Source organism: Hypanus sabinus, chromosome 3, assembly GCF_030144855.1.
Source record: "Hypanus sabinus isolate sHypSab1 chromosome 3, sHypSab1.hap1, whole genome shotgun sequence".
NCBI classification, from domain to species: domain Eukaryota; kingdom Metazoa; phylum Chordata; class Chondrichthyes; order Myliobatiformes; family Dasyatidae; genus Hypanus; species Hypanus sabinus.
The window spans coordinates 21,150,335-21,171,934 of record NC_082708.1 but is presented as its reverse complement, the minus strand read 5'-3'; the positions used below and the strand labels follow the sequence as shown (position 1 = coordinate 21,171,934).

Here is a 21,600-nt window from a genome sequence, read left to right as displayed (position 1 = left end):
TATCTTTGTATCATCAGCAAATTTAGCCACAAATCCATGAATCCCATAGTCCAAGTCATTGACATACATCATAAAAAGCAGCAGTTCCACCACTGACCCCTGTGGAACTCTACTGGTAACCGGGAGCCAGCCAGAATAGGATCCCTTTATTCCCATTCTGTTTTCTGCTGATCAACCAATGCTCTGACCATGTTCGCAACTCCCCTGTAATTCCATGGGCTCTTATCTTGCTATTGCAGCCTCATGTGTGGCACCTTGTCAAAGACCTTCTGAAAATCCAAGTACACCACGTCTAGTGCATCTCCTTTGTCTACCCTGCTTGTAATTTCCTCAAAAAATTGCAGTAGGCTAGTCAGGCAGGATTTTCCTTTCAGGAAACCATGCTGGCTTTGGCCTATCTTGTTATGTGCCTCCAGGTAAGTCTGTAATCTTATCCCTAACAATCGATTCCAACAACTTCCCAAACACTGATATCAGGCTAACAGGTCTATGTCTCCTTTCTGCTGCGTCCCACCCTTCTTAAATAGCAGAGTAATATTTGCAGTTTTCCATTCATTCGGTACAATACCAGAACCTATCAATTCTTGAAGGATCATCGTAATGCCTCCGCAATCTCTGCAGCTACTTCTTTCAGAATCCAAGCGTGCATTCCATCAGGTCCAGGAGATTTATCCACCCTCAGACCATTAAGCTTCCTGAGCATCTTCTCAGTCGTAATTTTCACTGCACAAACTTCACTTCCCTGACAGTCTTGAAGGTCCGGTATACTGCAAATGTCTTCCACTGTGAAAACTGATGGAAAATACGCATTCAGTTCCTCTGCCATCTCTGCATCTCTCATTACAATATCTCCAGTGTCATTTTCTATTGGTCCAATATCTACCCTTAACTCTCTTTTACTCTTTATATTAGTCGCCAGCTTCCTTTCATTAATTGATCTTTTCCTTCCTAATGACCATCTTAGTTTCCTTCTGCAAGTTTTTAAAAGCTTCCCAATCCTCTAGTTTTGGCTTCCTTGTATGCCCTCTCTTTTGCTTTTACTTTGGCTTTGACTTCATTTGTCAGCCATAGTAGTGTCCTTTTTCCATGTGAAAATTTCTTCTTATTTGGAATCTAACTTGCATTTCCCTCATTTTTCACTGAAACTCCGGACATTGCTGCTCTGCTGTCCTTCCTGCTAGTGTCTCTTTCCAGTCAACCTTGGCTAGTTCCCCTCTCATAATTTCCTTTATTCCATTGAAATATTGACACATTGGAATTTAGTTTCTTGAATTTCAAGGTGAACTCGATCATTGTGTGATCACTGTTCCCTCAGGGTTCCTTCACCTTAAGCACTCTTATCACATCTGGATCATTGCACAGCACCCAATCCAGCACAGCTGATCCCCTAATGAGCTCAACAAGAAGCTGTTATAAAAAGCCATCCCTTAGACATTCTACAAATTCTCTCTCTTGAGGTCCAGTACTGGCCTGTTTTTCCCAATCCACTTTCATGTTAAAATACCCAACGATTATCATGACATTACCCTTCTGACATGCCTTTTCTATCTCCTGCTGTAATTTGTAATCCACATCCCGCTGCTGTTGGGATGTCATACATCTATCTTGAGCTTTATCACTGATATCCAGTTTTTTTTAAATAATTTTTTTTAATGGATAAAGCTTGCAAAAGGACCTAATGCTTTCTCGGCATATATGATGAATAAACACTTCTTGGGCTTCCAGCTGGGTAAAAGTATTGATTATATCTGACATTTCAATGACTAACTCTACCATCTTCTTCAGGGATGATGCTTGAGCATGCCTAGTCTTGTAGTATTTATTCCCCTGTAGTCCATCCCTCCTGATTGGTTAGTCTTCACCCAATCAGGTTTCTGCTCTCCCACCTTGTTTACAATTGAATTTCAGTTTTTTCTTACCACCTTTGTCTTTGTTAAAGTTCTTTTTTTCTAGTTTTATTTCAATCACTTCCTTTACTAGGCAGTCCCAAAAGCCATTGGCGCAGCACAATATTATGCCACAGGAGTCAATCCTATGGCCATTGTGAAATGTATTCTATTACAATCAAAATCAGGTAATTCTTCAGGTCTGTGGTGATCCTTCCAAAAACTGGACTAGTGTAAGCGTCAGCATGGACTAGAAGGGCCAAGATCCCCGTGCTGTAATTGTTACATGTTATATGGGGAAGACAGGCAGTAGTGACAGGTTCCTTGTCATTATTTTTTCTCGTCAGCCTTTTTTACAAGGTGAAGGGAATCTGTTGGGCCTGTAAAAGGGTTGACAGGATTCTGGAAGGATCACCAGGATCCTGAAGAAATACTGAATTAATGCCATCCACAAACCTGTAAGGAAGCTCTGGTCACAGCTTATGCGGGTCGAAGATGACCTGGGACTCAGGTCGGCTGGGGTCTACAGGATTCCCTGTGAATGTGGAGCAGTGTATATCAGCCAGACAAGATGCACGGTGGAAACCCACGTCAAGGAGAAAGAATGTGTATCCATTTGGGTTACCCGCAGAAATCGGCGGTAGCAGAACACTATATTTGCAATGGCCTTAGGATTGTCTTCAATGGCACTACTATGCTACGCAATGGCTTTTGGGACCGCCTGGTAAAGGAAGCCATTGAAGTAAAACTAGAGAGAAAGAATTGTAATTAGAGAAAGGTCTCACTCCAAGTAAGAACTGGAGTTCAATTGTAAACAAGGTGGGAGAGTGGCAAACTTGTATGGGAGGGGAGTATAAATATCACTGGATTGGACAAGCCCAGGCATCGTCCCTGATGAAGATTAATGACAGAGTTTGCCATCGAAACTCTGATTATAATAAATATTTGTACCTGGCTGGAAGCCCAAGAAGAGTGTATACAAAGCCTGCAAGCTTCAAATTATGATGAGTAAGACATTGATATTTAACTGTACCCTTTATACATTGTTGCAGTGGGAGCTGGAGAAGCTGCTAACTTTGCTGCATATGCTTTTGCTCCGGCAACGTTAGTAACCCCATTGGGAGCCCTCAGCGTCCTAGTAAGGTAAGAACATTGATGTTGGTCATCAGAGAATAAAATGCCAATAAATGTTTTGTGTTCAGTTTCTCTTCGATATAATGGGTGTGATCTTAATACAGATCAGGGTGTTTAGAGTTCATTTCTGGTGCCGTCTGTAAGGGGTTTCTGTGTTTGTCCAGTGACTGCATGGGTTTCCTCTGGGTGCTCCGGTTTCCCCTCTATCCAAAAGCATATCTTCCTTAAATATGTTCCTTATTGATTAAGTAAGGAGGCATGGGATCCAAGGGGACATTGCTTTGTGGATCCAGAATTGGCTTGTCCACAGAAGGCAAAGAGTGGTTGTAGAAGGGTCATGTTCTGCATGGGGGTTGGTGACCAATGATGTGCCTGAGGGATCTATTCTGGGACCCCTTCTCTTTGTGATTTTTAAGGTTGGGGGTGTTGTGGATAATGTGGAGGGCTGTCAGAGATTACAGCGGGACATAGATAGGATGCAAAACTGGGCTGAGAAGTGGCAGATGGAGTTCAACCCAGCTAAGTGTGAGATGGTTCATTTTGGTAGGTCAAATATGATGACAGAATATAGTATGAATGGTAAGGCCCTTGGCAGTGTGGAGGATCAGAGGGATCTTGGGGTCCAAGTCCATAGGACATTAAAAGCTGCTGCGCAAGTTGACTCTGTGGTTAAGAAGGCATACAGTGCGTTAGCCTTCATCATTCGTGGGAATGAGTAAGAGCCAAGAGGTAATGTTGCTATATATGACCCTGGTCAGACCCCAGTTGGAGTACTGTGCTCAGTTCTAGTTGTCTCACGACAGGAAGGATGTGGAAACCATAGAAAGAGTGCAGAGGAGATTTAAAATGAATTTGCCTGGTTTGGGGAGCATGCCTTATGATAGGTTGAGTGAACTCAGCCTTTTCTCCTTGGAGTGACGAAGGATGAGAGGTGACCTGATAGAGGTGTATAAGATGATGAGAGGCATTGATTGTGTGGATAGTCAGAGGCTTTTTCCCCAGGGTTGAAATGGCTAACACGAGAGAGCACAGTTGTAAGGTGCTTGGGAGTACAGTCGGCCCTCCTTATCTGCGAGGGATTCGTTCCGGGACCCCTCGCGGATACCAAAAAATGTGGATGCTCAAGTCCCTTATTCAACCTGTCTCAATGCGGTGAACCTTAGGACCCAGCAGAACCTCAGACCTTATTTAACCTGTCTCAGTGCAGTGGACATTAGGACCTGGCAGCAGAGCTCTGAATCCACAGTGTTTCTGTCAACGATGTTACGTACCCCGTAACTGGGTGTCTAACCAGCAGAGAAAGAAGATTCAGTTGGAGTCTGGTGGTACCAAACTAAAGGTGTTTATTAATAAAAATAAGCAAAAACCATATCAATAATGCAAATATACATATAAAACAAGTTAGCAGTAATAAACCTAAAAGTGTAGGAATAATAATAATCAATAATAAACAAGCTCTATCAATGTCTAGGGGTAAATGAATTGTCATAGAAAAGTATAAAGTTCAGTTCAGTTCATGAGTGCTGATGTAGTTATGGTTGTTGTATTGTAATCGTTGGAGAGAGAGAGAGAGAGAGAGAGAGCGAGCGAGCAAGATGTAACAGCTACAGTCAGGCAAACCTTCCTTTGCTTTCTTAATCCGTCGTGTCGGTGTGGTCATTCAGTTATGACCTCTCTGTCCTTCTGCTAGACTGTTCTTCTGTGGTGGACTCATCACTCTTGCATGAGTGGACACACACACAAGTCCCCACTGGCCCTGCTTTAACACTGTGAGCTTTACTGACCGATCTCCTGGTTCGGTCTCCGAAGCCCCCACCTTCCTTGTGGGTTCCAACACTCAATCAGTGTCCACTGGCGTGTCTGGAGGGTGTCTCTCCAGACCTGTCTTTTATCCCTACTAACGGGGACTCAGCTATCCATCACTCCTGAATGACTGTCCATCAAATAAGGCCACTCCTTCAGTCCACTGAGGAATGTTTATGAGCAAACTATTGTCCTTGCAGTGAAACAGTAAATAATTCAAAAAGGAGTCACAATACGGTTAATCAGCAATTTCCCCCTCTCCCTCTCAGATGTTCTTGCTTGTTTTTCGTCTCTTTTTCATGGTCAGCATAGCAACAGTAATAGTTCGTGTTTCTCAGGGGGGATGGTTAACTCTTCACCCCATTGTCCATCAGGTCTGTTCATCACTCATAACAATGAAAATAATCACGATCACGATTGAAAATAAAGTGGAAATAGGTGAAACGCCATCGGTCATTGGAAAAGTGTTAGGCTGCAGTTGGTCAACAATCAGAACAATTTTGAAGGATAAAGTGAGAAAGGTCCTGCCCTGACGAAAGCTACAATTATTACTAAGCAACACTACTATAACCTCGCACACCAAACAACTACAAACTCTCATGGACCACTTATCTAAGGCATGTAAGGACTTCGGGCTTACCATCGGTCTAAAGAAAACAAAGGTCCTTGCCCAGAACGTAGTGGAGACACCAGTCACTGCCATTGACAATTACAATCTAGGACTGGTCCACGAGTTCACATACTTGGGACTGAACGTTAGTGGCACGCTTTCCCTTGATGCTGAAATCAATAGGTGTATTGGCAAAGCAATATCGATCCTTGCTCAACTCTCCTCGTGAATCTGGGAGAATCCAAAACTCGCTACAAAGACCAAGACTGCCTTGTACAATACATGCGTTATCAGCACCCTCCTGTATGGTAGAGAGATTTGGACCATCTACCCCAAACAGGAGAGGAAACTCAGTAGTTTTCACCTGTGCAGCCTTCGCCGCATCCTGGGCATCACCTGGAGAGACAAAGTCCCAAACTCTGAGGGACCTCTCCTGTGCTGAACTTCTAACAATGTTCACACTTTTAAGACAATGTCTGTCGTATGAAGGATGGTAGACTGCCAAAGGATATCCTCTATGGAGAACTAGCAACAGCAAAATGAATGTTGATAGACCCCAGCTTTGCTTCAAAGCCCTCTGCAAGCACGACATGAAAGCCTTAAAAATCAACACAGAGTGCTGGGAGGAATAAGCAGATGACCGCAAAAAATGGCAAGGTACTCTTCAGCAACACCTAGAGCAAGGCGAAAGAGCGATCCTGAGTCAGTTTGAGGAGCGGAGAGCACAGCAGACAGCGAAAAACAATTCCACAACGCCCTACTCATGCAGCAACTGCAGCGGAGCCTACCGTTACAGGATCGGCCTCAATAGCCACAGTCGACGCTGCTCGACAAACCAGTGACTACCAGAGGCACAGTACCCATAGTTGACCACGACTGACAGAGGCCACATACACATACCTACATTAGGAACTATATTGCCCTCAAGGCACCTTTCATTTGTCAGGAAGGAAGATCACCAAAGCAGTAGCTTAAACCAGTTTGTAAGTATTCAAGGAATAGGCAGTTTGTTAGTGTCCTTTGGTGCCAGGAGAGATCATTGAGCAATTGTTGAAATTCATTTGTGACTGGTATGATGATATCCATGGCCACAGCAATTATATGCTTTAATACCTACTTTGAGTGTGACATTTACAGTTCTTTTTATATTGACTGTTCTGTTTCCACAGTGCAATTCTGTCATCTTACTTCCTGAATGAGAGGCTTAATCTCCATGGAAAACTTGGTTGTCTTCTTAGTATTGTTGGTTCAACTGTCATGGTAATACATGCGCCACAAGAGGAAGAGGTGGAAACGATACAAGCAATGGCCACGAAACTTAAAGATCCAGGTATAGCACGCATTTTCATCTGCTTACGTGTCTGTTATTTTAGTTCAGCGTTGGTCTCTACTTGGCAGTAGCATTCTAATCGTAGGTCAGAGGTAATGGCTTTAAAATCCCACTCTAGGGATTTTGAACACAAAATCCAGACTTTTAGGATAAAAGCTGTTCTTCATCCCCGGTTCTTCAGGATTTAACTTTTTCCATTTCATAATAAGCAATTTAAAATTTGTACAGGACAGTATTCCAAGATCTCAGGAATTCCTCTGGAGACCTGATTAAGATTTTAGGCCTTATCCAATATTCCCAAAAACACATTATCTGGCTATTATTTTTTGTATTACTGTTTATAGAAAGTTCCAGTCTGTATTTTGTCTGCTGCTGTCCTGATGTTGCAGCTTTGGCCTTGATTCCATTTTAAAAGCTTTAATTGGTTATAGAGCATTCTTGAAAATGCTGCAATTGTGTGAAGTGCTGCAAAATACAAATTCATTTTATATTATTTCTTTTGCTAATAAAATTGTCAAAAGTCAGGAGGAAAATTAGAAAAAGCCTTTGATTTTTCTGACTTCAGTTTGGGGTTTTTCCCAGATTGTTGTTTTGATGAGTTAACTAGCTATAAAATTTGTAGATGTACTAGTAGTTATTTTGGCTGTGGTTATGATGTGCACAGTTTTCAAGTAACTATTTACATATAGTGAAATGATTGGGTGTGCTCTACTTAGTTTTGCAACTGGATTAAAGCCAAAGTTAAATGTTTTGTAGTTGTATTGGACACAGAATAAGTCATAAAATTTAAGGTGCTTGTAACAGATAGCACAGTAATCCAAATATAGATCAGGTGGGAAAAATTGGTGACAGCAAGATAAAGAATGCAGGGATCAGCTAGGGACAAGGCTATGTTAAATTGCTTAATATGAAATGGAAAATGTTAAATCCTGTTGTAAATGGAATAACCATAATATTGAAATTTGAACAGCATCACTGTCAAACTCAGTCTTAATGATTTGGTGATGCATCTATATAAATAACAAAGGTATGAGGGCAAGTTGGGTGTGGTTATTGGGAACTTGCATTGAGATATATTTAGGAAATATCCATGATTTGAAAAAATATGTAGCTTAAAATGCAAATCTGAATGGGAAAAGTGATCAATCATGGCTGACAGGAGAAGTTAAAGGAAGTGTTATATCAAATAAAATAGCATATTAAGTTTTGAGAAATGACAAGCATGAAGATTTGGAATATTTTGAAACTTGACAGAAGATCCAGAATTTGATCTTAAACAGGAAGATAGAATGACTAGGAACTTTTGCAGATACATGAAAAGTAAAAGATGAGTGAAGGCAAATATGTATCCTCGACAGACAGAAATAGGAATATTTTATAACAAAGAATAAGAAACAAACAAATACTTATCTGTCATCTTGGTAGAACATTAAAAGCCTACCAGGTATCAAGATTGAGAGTCCAAGTCTCTCTTCCTACACACACGCTCACCTGACAACCCAACTTTCCTCCTCCCACCTGATTCTATCCACCCATCAGGCCCATTAATCACCTACTGCCCTCTATCACATCCATATTACTCTATATTGACAATCTTTTCTGTTTCCCTCAATCCTGATGCAGGGTCTGACCCAAAATGTTGACTTGCACCTTTTGCCTTCACAGATGCTGCTTGACTCACTGAAGACTGAAGAGTTTGGTTTAGGTGTGGACAGTAGCCAGGTAGCAAGTTGGAAGTGATGGCTAAGGGTTGGAGTTTTCTCTTACCCTTTTGACTTGGAGCAGGGTTTTAAATTTGTCAAAATGCGAATTTGCATCCAAGAGTTCATGGTATTTTCACTGCATGTATGAAAATACTGTTGTGAACTTGTTGATGAGATTTCTTTACATGGACAGCTGCTTGTTGAAATTGCATTCTCCAAGTTCAGCTTCTCCTCTGCTTTTTCCTCCTTAATGGAAATTAAAGCCTTAAAACAAATTAGTTTTCATAGTGAACATGTAAATTAATATTACATTGTTTATTCCAGAGTGAGATTTCAGCATCTTGCCACAATAAAACTGATGATGAAAGCTGTTGTGCCTGAAATCAGAGTTCAATGAGCTTCCAGTTTAGTTGGATGATGTATCCCTTGTGATTTAGTAAGGAGTGCCTTTGGGATAATTTTCAAAAAGATTGAACACCCTGAAATAAACAATTGTGCCAAAAAGATGAATTTTACAGTGAGAAATATTTTTTAATATCCGAGTACTGAAGAGCAGGGTGTATGGTTTGACATAGCATTGAAATAAAATAGAACTGCCTTTTGTCTTTGATTCTGACATATTAGTGTATCAGAGGCAATGGAGTGATGTTAACTTTGGGAACAGCAGAACTGAAAGACTCTGTTCTTTGTTCCACTTAAAGAAAAGGTTGCAAAGTTGTTTGCTGTCATTCTTAAAAAAAAATAGATCAAAGGATGTTAGTTTGATTTTTTTGTGTTACTCTCAAATGATTTGAGATGATCTCAGCTGTGGCAGCAGCTGAGGTTCAGTAATTGGTTTTAGTACCTAAGGACATGAAGTAATAAATCAAAAATCTCTTGTTTTGTGACCCAGGGGACTGTGCCAATTACTGGCAGCAGGACTAGGCATCTACAGGGAGAGAAAGGAGCAGATGCCACACCCAGTCTTCTACATTCTCCCTTTCCATCATTCAGGAATTCATACTCATTTTACAGTTGATACAGCGATTGATTCGAATTTCCAATATACTACACTTCATTAATGGATTGTAATGTCTTCTCTACTTCACTGTCTTCAATTTTTCTCGAACACCGCCTGTGATCTTTCTCCTAACAAAGCTGAAAGTAAGCTTGAGGAAAAGCATATTGCAATCTTCAGGACTCAGCATTGGATCCATTAACTGTTTCTCTCTCCACAGATGCCATATGATCTGCAGATAGTATTTGCAGTATTTTACTTCTGAATACAAGCCTAATTCCCTAACGGTGTTTTTTTTCCACTCTGGTTTTAGGTTTTGTGGTGTTCGCGACTTTTGTCATCATAATTTCCCTGATCCTTATATTTGTTGTTGGTCCTCGTCACGGACAGACAAACATCCTGGTTTACATAACCATTTGTTCTGTAATTGGTGCCCTATCTGTCTCCTGTGTGAAAGGCCTTGGTATTGCCATAAAGGAACTTTTTGCTGGGAAGCCCATCCTTACCAACTCTCTGTCATGGATCCTCCTTCTGAGCCTTATTGCTTGTGTAAGCACCCAAATTAACTACTTGAACAAAGCACTTGACATTTTCAACACATCCTTAGTGACTCCCATTTATTATGTGTTCTTCACTACATCTGTTTTGACATGTTCAGCTATCCTTTTCAAAGAATGGTATCACATGGACAACGATGACATCATTGGCACATTGAGTGGTTTCCTCACCATCATAGTGGGCATCTTTCTGCTGCATGCCTTTAAGGATATCAATTTAACATTGGCAAGTTTGCCCGTGTTTATGAGAAAAGAGGAGAAAGGATTTACTGCCAATGGTAGTGCACATTACGAGCGGTTGGACCACAATGTGGAAAATGAAAGCTGTACTGATAGTTCTGAAATGCACTCTGAATTGATTTCTTCCAGAAGAAATGGCAACATAATCAACATGTGAGAGTTGGATAATAGTGTTAAGGGATAAAGGAAATACACTGCCCTGTGCTGTCATAGTCACCAGAATTGAGCTGCTTGTAAAAAAAAAAGTTATCTGTATTGGTGACTTCATTTGTTGTAATGGAGAGTCTCTTGGGACAATCATTTTTCACCCCAGTGTGATTGGAATGGACTCTGGGTCATTGTATTTACCTTTTTATTTGCCTTAATTTTCATGACTTTTTTTTAAAATAAATATTTCAGATGATGCATTGTGGTTTACAAGGATTAAGCTACTATTGTAAAATTGTCAGCATATTTGGACTCTAATTTAATTTTTTGGAAACAATATTGTATGTTTTGAAAACAATACTGTATGCACTGAGAGCCCTAATTTTAAATGTTTGAAATAAAATTCTTTTGGATTCTCTTCATTTCTGTAAGTAACAGTGTGGTAGAAAGTCCACACAATTCTTCTGCATTTTGTTGTGATTTTTAAGACTCTTCTGATCTTATCTATAGTTCAGACCTTGCTGAAATTAAATTCCAATTAATCAGTCTAGAAAACAGAAATTAATTCACATAATGCAAGGGTATTTTAGGAATTACCCAAGAAGTATAGCCAGAAATGGTCGGGGACTAGCAAATTTAATCTTTGTCAGGTATATTAATAAAGAAAATAAAGCATTTCCAATAGTTAATGTATCAAAATTTAGCAGTGGATTTGAACTGGTTTTAACTTAGGCCCAAATGTTTCAGAGCATCTGATTTTTTTTAATATGAAGTTTTGCTACAATGTTGCTTTAAATATTTTTTGTATTATCCAGTAAAGCAATCTATTTTCTAGTGCTGAGCAAGGTGTAAGCAAACATGAACAATTTACAATCGAAAAGGGGCTGTGTGGTCTTTGCAGCAAGGTTAGTCTTTTAGGTGTTCCATTCCTTGACAAAAAAATGCTTTGTAAGCAGAAAGTAGAAGGAAGTGGTATAGTTCTTAATAAAAAATATGTAGACAATCTTGATGGTAGAATCAATTTGGAAGGTGGTAAGAAATGGCCAAGCAAACACATCACTCGTGAGATTTCCAGAAAGCTTTTGATAAGATAGTGGGAAATAAGACATACTGGAAAAGGTTAATTGGTCACATAGGTGATTTGTGTTGTCAGGCCTTTAATGTGCTGTACATCTCTAAAAGTTTTTAAAAAGTACTCAAGATATCTTGTAAGTAGGATTAGTATAGATGGAATCACAAAGCCTGCAGCTGCTGGAAATCCAAAGCAACACAAAATGCTGGGAGAATTCAGCAAAGATCTCAGCTCGAAACACTGACCGTTTACTCTCGTCTATAGACACTGCCTTGGTGTGCTGAGTTCTGCCAGCATTTTGCGTGCATTGCTTTGTAAAGATAGGTACAGTGATCACCTCTATAACAGCAACCTGGAAGCAACACAAATGTAGGAAATGGTGATTATGAGTACACTGTTCAGAGGCTTTGGTCATTAAATTATGTTCATGGTTATATTTTTCTTTGAATAATTACATAATTATTCCTCCTAAATGTAAACCTGAAAGTGTTTCAATTATATTTACCACATAAAATATTCAAATGCTCTAATTTGTTTTACAGTTGTTCCTCACAATGGTCCTTTTATCTTGCAGACAAAAGAAACCAAGTCCCATATTCCAATGACATTTTTCAAGTTAAGGTCACAGAATGGCTATTTGATGATAAGAAACCAGTCCTCATTATCTATTCAAATCTAATTCCAACTATGAAGGGTAATTTATTCTCCCCTGACCCCATTGAGATAAAATAAAAGGATGGCAAAACCATGAGGAATAGATGGGAAAGTATTTATTTCTTCCATATAAACTGGTAAACAGTTCAAAAAATCTCATGATTCATTTAAAATTTTTGTAACTACTGTGGAAAATTTAGTATAAATGAGCTGCACGAGGGGATGAAAGCAAAATTATTACTGGAACAGAAGTAAAAGAGCATCTTTTAGTACAGCACCAGTAAACTATGAATGCAGGCTAGTGTAGTAAAATATAGATTTGAAAAATGTTAATCTTATAACAATGCCATTACAAAGTTGAAATAATCTGATTACTTTTTTAAAATTTCATAAGGAATCTTTGCAACTAATCAGTTTTTACCATTTTAAAATCTCTTCCAGATACTTATTGCTGGTAGTGTTTGATGGCAAAATCATCAGTAAAACCCTCAACTAATACAAACCATGCACTGTCCTCTTAGAAAAACAAAATCACACAGCAGTTTAAATATTTAACTCTAACATTTCACATTATTAAAATGCAGAGTATCAGCCAGTTGATTATCCAGGCATTCAGAATGCAAATATTCCTGGATTGCTTCAGCTGTCCCAAATGTTCTTTATTAGGAGCTCGCTAGCGACTGATGAATAGGTGGCTGGAAACAGCGGACGTGCTCCACAGGGACATTTTCACCATCACCTGACTTCAGATACTTGCTCAAGATAGCAAATATTTCATCATTCAGAATTTGGAATTTGCGAATTCTGTCAACCATTTTCTTCAAAGGCTGCAAATAGCAAAGGAAAGAAAATTTAATATAGTGCTGCCAAACATGGCTCCCTCCCATGTGCTTGCTTGGTTCTCAGATTCATTCGCTGGAGAGTCTGGTCCAGGAAAGCAAGGGTTCAGAGAGATATTGATGAAACAGTGACACATTGGATTAGCTTGGTGGTCACCATGGATGAGCTGTGCTGAAGAATTTATTTCCTTGCTGAACAATTCTATAAAGCCATAAGAGAAAGGAGAATAATTAGGCTGATCAGCCCATTGAGTCTGCTCCATCATAGCTAATCCAGCACCCCTCTCAAACCTATTGTCCTGCCTTCTTCCCATAACTCTTGACACTCTGATTAATCAAGAACCTATCAACCTTCACTTTAGATATACCCCATGACTTGGCCTGCACAACTGTGTGTGGCAATGAATTTTATAGATTCACCACCTCTGGCTAAAGACATTTCTCCTTATGCCTGTTCTCAGTGGACATTTCTCAATTCTGAGGCTGTATCCTCTGGTCCTAGACACTCACTATAGTCGTCACTTTTATTGTCATTTTGACCAAAACTGCTGGTACAGTGCATAGTAAAAATGAGACGACGTTTTTCAGGACCATGGTGTTACATGACACAATACAAAAACTAGATTATGTAAAAAAGAGTGAAAGTTACATTCGACTACAGACCTACACAAAGTGCACAAAAACAGTGCAGGCATTACAATAAATAATCAATAGGGCAAGGTGTCAGTCCAGGTTTCGGGTATTGAGGAGTCTGATAGCTTGGGGGAAGAAACGGTTACATAGTCTGGCCGTGAGAGGCCAAATGCTTCGGAGCCTTTTCCCAGACGGCAGGAGGAAGAAGAGATTGTATGAGGGGTGCATGGGGTCCTTCATAATGCTGTTTCCTTTGCGGATGCAGCGTGTAATGTAAATGTCCGTGATGGTGGAATGAGACCCCCCGATGATCTTCTCAGCTGACCTCACTATCCGTTGCAGGGTCTTGTGATTCGAGATGGTGCAATTTCCAAACCAGGCAGTGATGCAGCTGCTCAGGACGCTCTCAATACAACCCCTGTAGAATGTGATGAGGATGGGGGGTGGGAGATGGACTTTCCTCAGACTTCGCAGAAAGTAGAGACGCTGCTGGGCTTTCTTTGCTATGGAGCTGGTGTTGAGGGACCAGGTGAGATTATCCATCAGGTGAACACCTAGAAATAGGAGGAGAGTCTACATCCACTCTATCCAGACCTTTCAATATTAGATTGGTTTCAATGAGATTCCCTCTCATTCTTCTAAACTTCAAATACAGGCCCAGAGCCATCAAGTGCTCCTGCTACACTATCCTTTTCATAACTGGGATCACTTTCATGAACCTCTTCTGGACCCCCTTCAACGCCAATACATTCTTTCTTAGATAAGGGCCCAAAACTGCTCACAATACTCCATGCAGTCTGACCAATGCCTTATAAAGGCTCAGCATTACATCCTTGCCTTTATATTTTAGAATTCTTGAAATGAATGCTAACATTGCATTTGCCTTCCTTATCGCTCACTCAACCTGCAGGGAATCCTGCATGAAGACTTCCAAGTCCCTCAGCACCTCTGATTTTTGAAGTTTCTCCTCATTTAGAAAACAGTCCATGCCTTTATTCCTTCTGCCAAAGTGCATGACTATACACCTCCCTATATTATGTTCCATCTGCCACTTTGCCCGTTTTCCCAGTCTAAGTCCTGCAAACATTCTGCTTCCTCAACGCCACCTGCTCCTCCACCCATCTTCTAATTATCCGCAAACTTGCCCACAAAGCCATCAATTCCATCAACCAAATCATTGACATAAAATGTGCAAAAAAGTGCTCTCATTACTGCCCCTTGCAGCACACCACTCACCGGCAGCCAACCTGAAAAGGCCCCCTTTATTCCCACTTTTTCCCTTTTGACAGTCAGACAATTTCTAACCATACTAGTACTTCTGAAATACCATGGGCTTTTACCTTGTTAAGCAGCTTCATGTGCGGCTCCTTGTCAAAGGCCTTCTGAAAACCCAAGTAAACAACATCCACTGCCTCTCTTTTGTCTATTCTGCTTGTTATTTCCTCAAAGAACTCAAAAATTTTTGAGATTTGTCAGGCAGGATTTCCCCTTAAGGAAACCAAGCTGACTTCTGCCTATTTCATCATGTGCATCCAAGTACCCTGAAACTTCATCCTTAACAATAGCCCACTCCAACATCCTTCCAACCACTTAAGTCAGGCTAACTAACATACAACTTACTTTCTTCTGCCTCCCTCTCTTCCTGAAGAGTGGAGTGACATTCAATTTTCCAGTCCACAGGAACCATTCCAGAATATAGTGATTTTTATAAGATCATTACTAATGTGTCCACAATTCCTTCTCCTATCTCTTTTAAGAACCCTGTGGGATATAGCCCATCTGGTCCAGATGACTTTAGGGTACAGCTTCCCAAGCACCTTCTCCTTAGTAAGAACAACGACACTGACTTCTGCCCCAACATTCTCAAATTTCTGACATACTGCTAGTGTCTCCCTCAGTAAAAACTGATGCAAAAATACTTTTAAAGTTCATCCGACATTTCTTCGTCCCCTAATAATACCGCTCCAGCGTCATTTTCCAGCAGTCAATATCCACTCTCATTTCTCTTTTACTATTTATATATATGAAAAATCTTTTTGCATCCTCTTTTATATTATTGGTTAGCTTCCCTTCATATTTAATCATTTCTCTCAATGTTTTTTTTCTGCTGCCTTCTGTTGGTTTGTAAAAGCTTCCCAATCCTCCAACTTCCGACAAATTTTTGCCATGTTATATGCCCTCTCTTTTGTTTTTAAACTGTCTTTGAACAGCTTCATTAACCACAGTCGCCTCATCCTCCCTTCAGAGTACCTCTTCATCTTTGGGATGTATCTTTCCTGTGCGAACCAATTTTTCCCTAGTAATACCAGCCACTGCTGTCTGTCATCATCCCTTCAAGTGTCCCCCTTCCAATTTGCCAGCTTCTCTCTCATGCCTCTGTAATTCCCTTTACTCCACATCCAATTTTAGCTTCTTCTCAAACTGCAGGATGAATTGTACATGTTATGATCACTACCTCCTCAGGGTTCCTTTACCTCAACCTTCCTTATCAAATCTGGATCGCTACATAACACCCAATCCAGAACTGCTGTTCCTCTAGTGAGCTCAACCACAAGCTGCTCTAAAAAAGCCATCTTGAAGGCATTTTACAAATTCCCTGTCTTGGGATTCAGTACCAATCAGATTTTCCCAATCTACCTACTCATTGAAATCCACCATGATTATCACAACAATGTCCTCTTTACATGCCTCTTCTATCTCCCGTTGTAATCTGTAATGCCTTCAGTCCTGTATTTATCACCCTTTTTGATTTTGGCCCCATTACACTTTAATTCATCTGACTGCAATTTTGCCCTATCGTTTGCCTGTCCTTCCTGACAGTCTCAATACACCCTGCATCTACTTGTACACCAACCACCCGTCCTCAGCCCTATCACTCCAGTTCTTACCATCTTATCAAATTAGTTTAAACCCTCCCCTACAGCTCTAGCAAGCTGCCTGCAAGGATACTGAATTCCTTTGGTTCAGGTGTAACCCATCATTTATGTAGAGGTCATACCTACCCCAGAAGAGGTCCCAACGATCCAGAAATCTGAAACCCTGCCCCCTGCACCAATTCCTCAGCCATGCATTTATCTGCCAAATCATCCTATGCTTACCCTCAATAACATGCGGCACTGGCAGCAACCCAGAGATTACGACCCTGGAAGTCCTGCTTTTCAGCTTTCTTCTTTTGAATTTATTAACATCCATCACACAAAGTGAGCTGTTCTATAGCTTGTTGGTCCTGGCTTTAATGCTGCAGCACCGTTTGCCAGATGGAAGCAACAGAAACAGAGATGACTGGTGTCCCTGATGATCTTCCAGGTCTTTCTTTATGCACCTGCTGCTGTAAATGCCCTCAAGTGAGGGAAGTTCACATCCACAGATGCGCAGGGCTGTCCGTAGCACTCTATTGCAGTGCTCAGCGATCAAGGTTGGTGCAGTGCCTGTACTAGGCAGTGATACAGCCAGCCAGAAGGCTCTCAATGCCCCTTTAGAAAGTCTGGACAATTTGAGGGATCATGCTGAACTTCTTCAGTCGCCTGAGACACCGTTGTGCTTTTTTTGCCACACAGCCAGTGTGTACAGTCCAGATGAGATCTTCGGTAATGTATGCACAGAGGAATTTGGAACTAACCCTCTCAACTTCAGTTCCATTGATGTTGATTAGGACAAACCTGTCTCCATTCCTCCTGTAATCCACGATCAGCTCTTTCGTTTTTTGGACATTGAGAGAGAAGTTGTTATCTTGGCACCACTGTGTCAAGGTGTCTGTAGGCCTGTCTTGGACGGTCAATGTTGTGTCTTCCGCAAATTTGATCAGCAGATTGGAGAGTGTGTGGCAGCACCGTCATGGTCTGCCTCCTTATATTCACTCTTCAGGGCCTCCCTCCCTTTTCCTATCTATGTTGTTATCAATAAACACCACAACATCTGGCAACCAAGCAAGATAAAAGTAGTCCAGGTGTGATCTCCAGAAAGCCATCTAACAGGCAAAGTGACAATTCCGGACTAAAATTTAATCACTGAAGGATGCTCGACCGCTGTGACAGGGATTGAATGCTATTACCTCTAACAAAGTGAAACCAAGCTACATAGCTGACAACAGGACTTAGCTTTCAGATGAGCTCAATGCCTCCTATGCTCGCTTTGAATGTCAAAACGTGGACAAACATTCACGAACTCCCACAGCACATGACCTGTGATTTCAGACTCCGAAGCTGATGGGTCCTTCAGGAAGGTGAACCCCCAGAAGCACCTGGCCCAAATGGTTACCTGGTGGAATACTAAAGACCTGTGCTTATTACATGCCTGGAGATCTTTACTAAGATCTTTAACCTCTCGCTTTGGCAGTCTGATATACCCCCACTCTTCAAGCAGGCTTCAATTATACCAGTGCCTAAGAGAATGGGGCAACCTGCCTCAATGACTATTGTCCAGAACCCCTTACATCCAATGTGATGAAGTTCTTTGAAAGGTTGGCAAAGAAACATATCAACTCCTATCTGAGAAGCCACTTGGATCTGCTCCAAATCGCCTACCAGAACAATAGATCCATAGCAAAAGCCATTTCTCTGGCTCTTCACTCAACTCCGGAACATCCGAACAGCAAAGATGCATATAGAATGCTTTTTATTGACTACAGCTCAGCATACAATACTATCATTCCCTCAAAACTAAACAATAATCTTCATAATCCTGGCCTCAATACCGCCTTGTGCAATTGGAACCTCAATTTCCTCACTGCAGATCTTAGTCTGTTCACATTGGCAACAACATCTCCTCCAGAATTGCCATCAGTACAAGAGCACCACAAGCCCATGTGCTTAGTTTCCTGCTCTACTTGCTTTATACTTATGACTCTGGGTCTAAGCACACCTCCAGTACCATATTTAAGTTTGCTGCTGATACCACTGTGGTTGGCCAAATCAAAGATGGTGAGAAATCAGCATATGGAAGGGAGATTGAAAATTTGGCTGAATGGTGCCACAATAACCACCTCTCACTCAGTATGCAAGGAGGAGGAAACCACAGGTCCATGAACAAGTCCTCAATGGGGAATCAGAAGTGAGAAGATCAGCAACTTTAAATTCTTCGGTGTTACCGTGTCAGAAGATCTGTCCTGGGCCCAGCACATAAGTGCAATTATGAAGAAAGCATGACAGCGCTTCTAATTCCTTAGAAGTTTATGAAGATTCAGCATGACAGATAAAACTTTGACAAACTTCTATAAGTGTATAGTGGAGAGTACTGTATATTGACTGGTTGCATCATGGCCTGTATGGAAACACTAATGCCCTTGAATGGAAAATCCTACAAAAAGTAGTGGTACAGCCCAGTCCATCCTGGGTAAAGCCCTCCCCATCACTGTGCACATCTACATGGAGAACTATCACAGGAAAGCAGCATCCATCAATAGGGGCTCCCACTTTCCAGGTCATGCTCTCCTCTCACTGCTTCCATCAGGAAGAAAGTAAAAGAGCCTCGGGACTCACACCACCAGTTTCAGGAACATTTATTACCCCTCAACCATCAGGCTCTTAAACCATAGAACATTACAGCACAGAAACAGGCCTTTTGGCCCTTCTTGGCTGAGCCAAACCATTTTTCTGCCTAGTCCCACTGACCTGCACCTGGACCATATCCCTCCACACACTTCTCATCCATGTACCTGTCCAAGTTTTTCTTGAATGTTAAAAGCATTTACCACTTCATCTGGCAGCTCATTCCACACTCGTACCACTCTGTTTGAAGCCCCCCCCAATGTTCCCTTTAAACTTTTCCCCCTTCCCCATGTCCTCTGGTTTTTTTCTCCCCTAGCCTCAGTGGAAAAAGCCTGCTTGCATTCACTCTATCTATACCCATCATAATTTTATGTACCTCTATCAAATCTCCCCTCATTCTTCTATGCTCCACAGAATAAACTCCTAACCTATTCAACCTTTCTCTGTAACTTGGTTTCTCAAGTCCCAGCAACATCCTTGTAAACCTTCTCTGCACTCTTTCAACCTTATTAATATCCTTCCTGTAATTTGGTGACCAAAACTGCACACAATACCAGTGGGGATAACTGCACTAGCCCCATCACTGAACTTTTCTCACAGTCTATGGACTCATTTTCATGGACTTTTCATCTCGTGTTCTCTATACTTATCATTTATTTACTTATTTTTTCTTTTGTATTTGCAGTTTGTTGTCTTTTGCACATTGGTTGTTTGTCCTATTGTGTGTGGTCTTTTATTGATTCTATTACATTTCTTGAATTCACTGAGTATGCCCGCAAGAAAATATACGTACTTTGATAATACATTTACTTTGAAGTTTGAAAAAGCGCTTAATATTGTTATTTTGGATATTCAATGAGATCCTTGCAATTGATGCAGACTAACAAGGATTTGACTATTTGGTTAAAACTTGGTTAAGCATAATTGAAAATCATCTCTTTTCACAATATCAAGACAGTTACAAGCTTTTTATAGCATGTGAAAAACTTGACTAAAACCAGGTTACCACTTCCCCACCAACACACACAGGCTAAGCTGTTTCCCACCTTCCCAGTTGGTTAACATGTAGGTAAGCCAATGCTGAGTTATCATTCATACACAACAGTGATCAAATCTGATTTAGCTCTTCTCAGATGGGTCAGCTGGCTTCAGCACATTTGGACAGACATAGTATCCATTACTGACACATTATTAAAGCCAACAGATGAATAAACTACTTACTGGGAACTCCAGAATAATCAATGCTCATGAAATGTTGTCCTGTGTATCAGGAAAAGAATGAAAAACTGCATACCACATTCTTGAGGACATCATCTTTGCCATCATGCTTCTGGACTTTGAGCAAATGGTAACAGAAGTCGAGGACGTCAAAGCGCCGTTGCTGCCCAAGCAATGTAATAATCATACAGCCAGCCCAATGCAGCCCATCTCCAAAGCACTGCCTGGATAATTCAAAGACAAGACAATTATAAAGTGGTTCAAATTCTTGAATGATTCAAGACACATCGAGAAAAATCTCCCAGTTTTAGAAAAGGTTGTCTGTGGATCAGTGTTTACAGAAGGAAGAGCTGGTCCTTTTATGGTCCTCAGGCAAAGACCATAAAAGCTTCCAATGCAATAAAAGCTCCCAGTCTGGTTTATGCTGAGTTAGCCAGTCTCAGTTAGGATAAGTGAACGTGAACTTGTACAGATGAACAGAACTGGAAGAGTTAAAGTTCCTGCTCACCATCCAGGCATCCCTACTGCAACCACGCACAGGCTTTGGTAATGATTCCCATTGACCACAGGAGCAGAATTATACCATTTGGCCTATCGAATCTGCTCCACCATTCTATCATGACTGATTTATTAATCCTCCCTCAATCCCATTCTTTTGCCTTCTCCCCATACCCTTACCAATCAAGAACCTGTCAACCTCTGCTTTAAATATACCCAATGACATGGCATATTGGTGACACTGTTACTGCTGACAAGTTGTAATAATCTGGGGAACCTGCACTGTGAACACCCCCAGTGCTCATCAAATACCATCTTGGCAGAAGTTAATTTCTTTGAGAGGATAAAAAGAAGTTCATTGTCCAGATATTGAAATTAAAAAAACAAAAACATATTCTGTTCATTACTTTCACTTGGTAATCTTTGTTCTGAGCAGCTGGAGACAAATTCTCTACATAACAAATATAAAAAATATTTGGGGGAAAAATTGAATGGCTGTATAACCATTTACCCAAACTAAAATAATTTTAGAAACTAAAATATTATGAATTTCACGTGCATTTTACAACAGGCAATGCCACAATCTGCTATCCCAGTGCATTTACAATAGTTTGAACTTTCACATCCCTTTCAATCAGGCATACACCACTACTGCCCAACACTTAGTGAAACAGGAAGAATAACTCTTGTCAACAGATTGACAGAAGAGCATTTTTGGGAGACAGGCTAGGATTTTGATAAATGACATTCAACATTGCCCTTCAAAACATAAAGAAGTAAACACATTTGTCAC

General features: G+C 40.8%; 2 protein-coding genes across 7 annotated transcripts in view; one reads left to right on the top strand and one right to left on the bottom strand.

The window, feature by feature from the left end:
- The window catches only part of nipa2 (NIPA magnesium transporter 2), a 50,537-nt gene extending 39,708 nt beyond the window's left edge, over positions 1 to 10,829 (top strand). For all 3 annotated transcript variants that reach the window (XM_059963838.1, XM_059963840.1, XM_059963841.1), the window contains 3 exons: positions 2,939 to 3,029; positions 6,603 to 6,763; positions 9,777 to 10,829. In XM_059963838.1, coding sequence (XP_059819821.1) covers positions 2,939 to 3,029; positions 6,603 to 6,763; positions 9,777 to 10,417 — 893 coding nt within the window. In that variant the 3' untranslated portion in view covers positions 10,418 to 10,829. The remainder of the gene's footprint in view (positions 1 to 2,938; positions 3,030 to 6,602; positions 6,764 to 9,776) is intronic.
- Positions 10,830 to 12,227: 1,398 nt separating this feature from the next.
- cyfip1 (cytoplasmic FMR1 interacting protein 1) overlaps positions 12,228 to 21,600 on the bottom strand; it is a 174,740-nt gene continuing 165,367 nt past the window's right edge. For all 4 annotated transcript variants that reach the window (XM_059963835.1, XM_059963833.1, XM_059963832.1 and 1 more), the window contains 2 exons: positions 20,386 to 20,533; positions 12,228 to 12,960 (listed from right to left, as the gene is read on the bottom strand). In XM_059963835.1, coding sequence (XP_059819818.1) covers positions 12,796 to 12,960; positions 20,386 to 20,533 — 313 coding nt within the window. In that variant the 3' untranslated portion in view covers positions 12,228 to 12,795. The remainder of the gene's footprint in view (positions 12,961 to 20,385; positions 20,534 to 21,600) is intronic.